At 27.4% G+C, this 742-nt stretch overlaps 1 protein-coding gene across 1 annotated transcript in view; it reads left to right on the top strand.

Moving 5' to 3' along the window:
* Positions 1-166: 166 nt before the first annotated feature.
* Positions 167-742, top strand: part of LOC108752987 (long-chain-fatty-acid--CoA ligase ACSBG2-like) — a gene marked incomplete at both ends in the record, with an annotated part of 2225 nt that continues 1649 nt past the window's right edge. Inside the window, 2 exons of the mRNA XM_018494260.1 lie at positions 167-301; positions 513-708. Coding sequence (XP_018349762.1) covers positions 167-301; positions 513-708 — 331 coding nt within the window. The remainder of the gene's footprint in view (positions 302-512; positions 709-742) is intronic.

Raw genomic sequence — 742 nt, 5'->3', positions numbered from 1 at the left:
CTATCTCTATTTATGATTTTATAAAATATAAATATTTTTGTATAAACTTTTTCTTTTCTATTCTCTTCAATCTGGTTTACAGGTAAAATTCATGAGTTTAACAACTACATTTACCTCGATAGATGATATAATTAATTTTGTACAATTTTGTTAATTTTTATTACAGAGGATACGAGTCTATTGTAAGAATCGTCGCGAAAGCGTTTCTAAAGTTGGGTTTGGAGCGACATCATAGTGTTTGCATAATGGGATTCAATAGTCCAGAATGGTTTATTGCCGATCTCGCGACTATATATGCTGGGTAAAAAGACTTAATCATTTTATATCAAAATAAGCATCACTTATAATTTACACGTACTATTTACATATTCAAAATATTGCGTATAATATAACGATATGATAATAAAAAGCAATATAACATTTTCAACAATATGTATTTTTACTTTTCTGATTTTTAAATCGGATTTTTAATAGATCATTCAGATTTTAAATAGATCATTATTCCTTTATAGTGGGATCGCTACAGGGATTTATATCACAAATTCTCCAGAAACATGTCAATATTGTGCTGAACACAGTCGGGCAAATATAATAGTCGTTGAAGATGAAAAACAATTGCAAAAAATTTTGCAAATAAAACACAATTTAACTCACTTGAAAGCAATTATTCAATATAATGGCATACCTACCAAAAAGGATGTTTTGAGTGTAAATTGATTAGTATACTTGTCTAATATCTTTT

The sequence above is a fragment of the Trachymyrmex septentrionalis genome, unplaced genomic scaffold (assembly GCF_001594115.1).
Source record: "Trachymyrmex septentrionalis isolate Tsep2-gDNA-1 unplaced genomic scaffold, Tsep1.0 scaffold628, whole genome shotgun sequence".
Taxonomy (NCBI): Eukaryota; Metazoa; Arthropoda; class Insecta; order Hymenoptera; family Formicidae; genus Trachymyrmex; species Trachymyrmex septentrionalis.
Note: the sequence above shows the minus strand (reverse complement) of the source record. Positions and strands in the feature narration are given on the sequence as shown.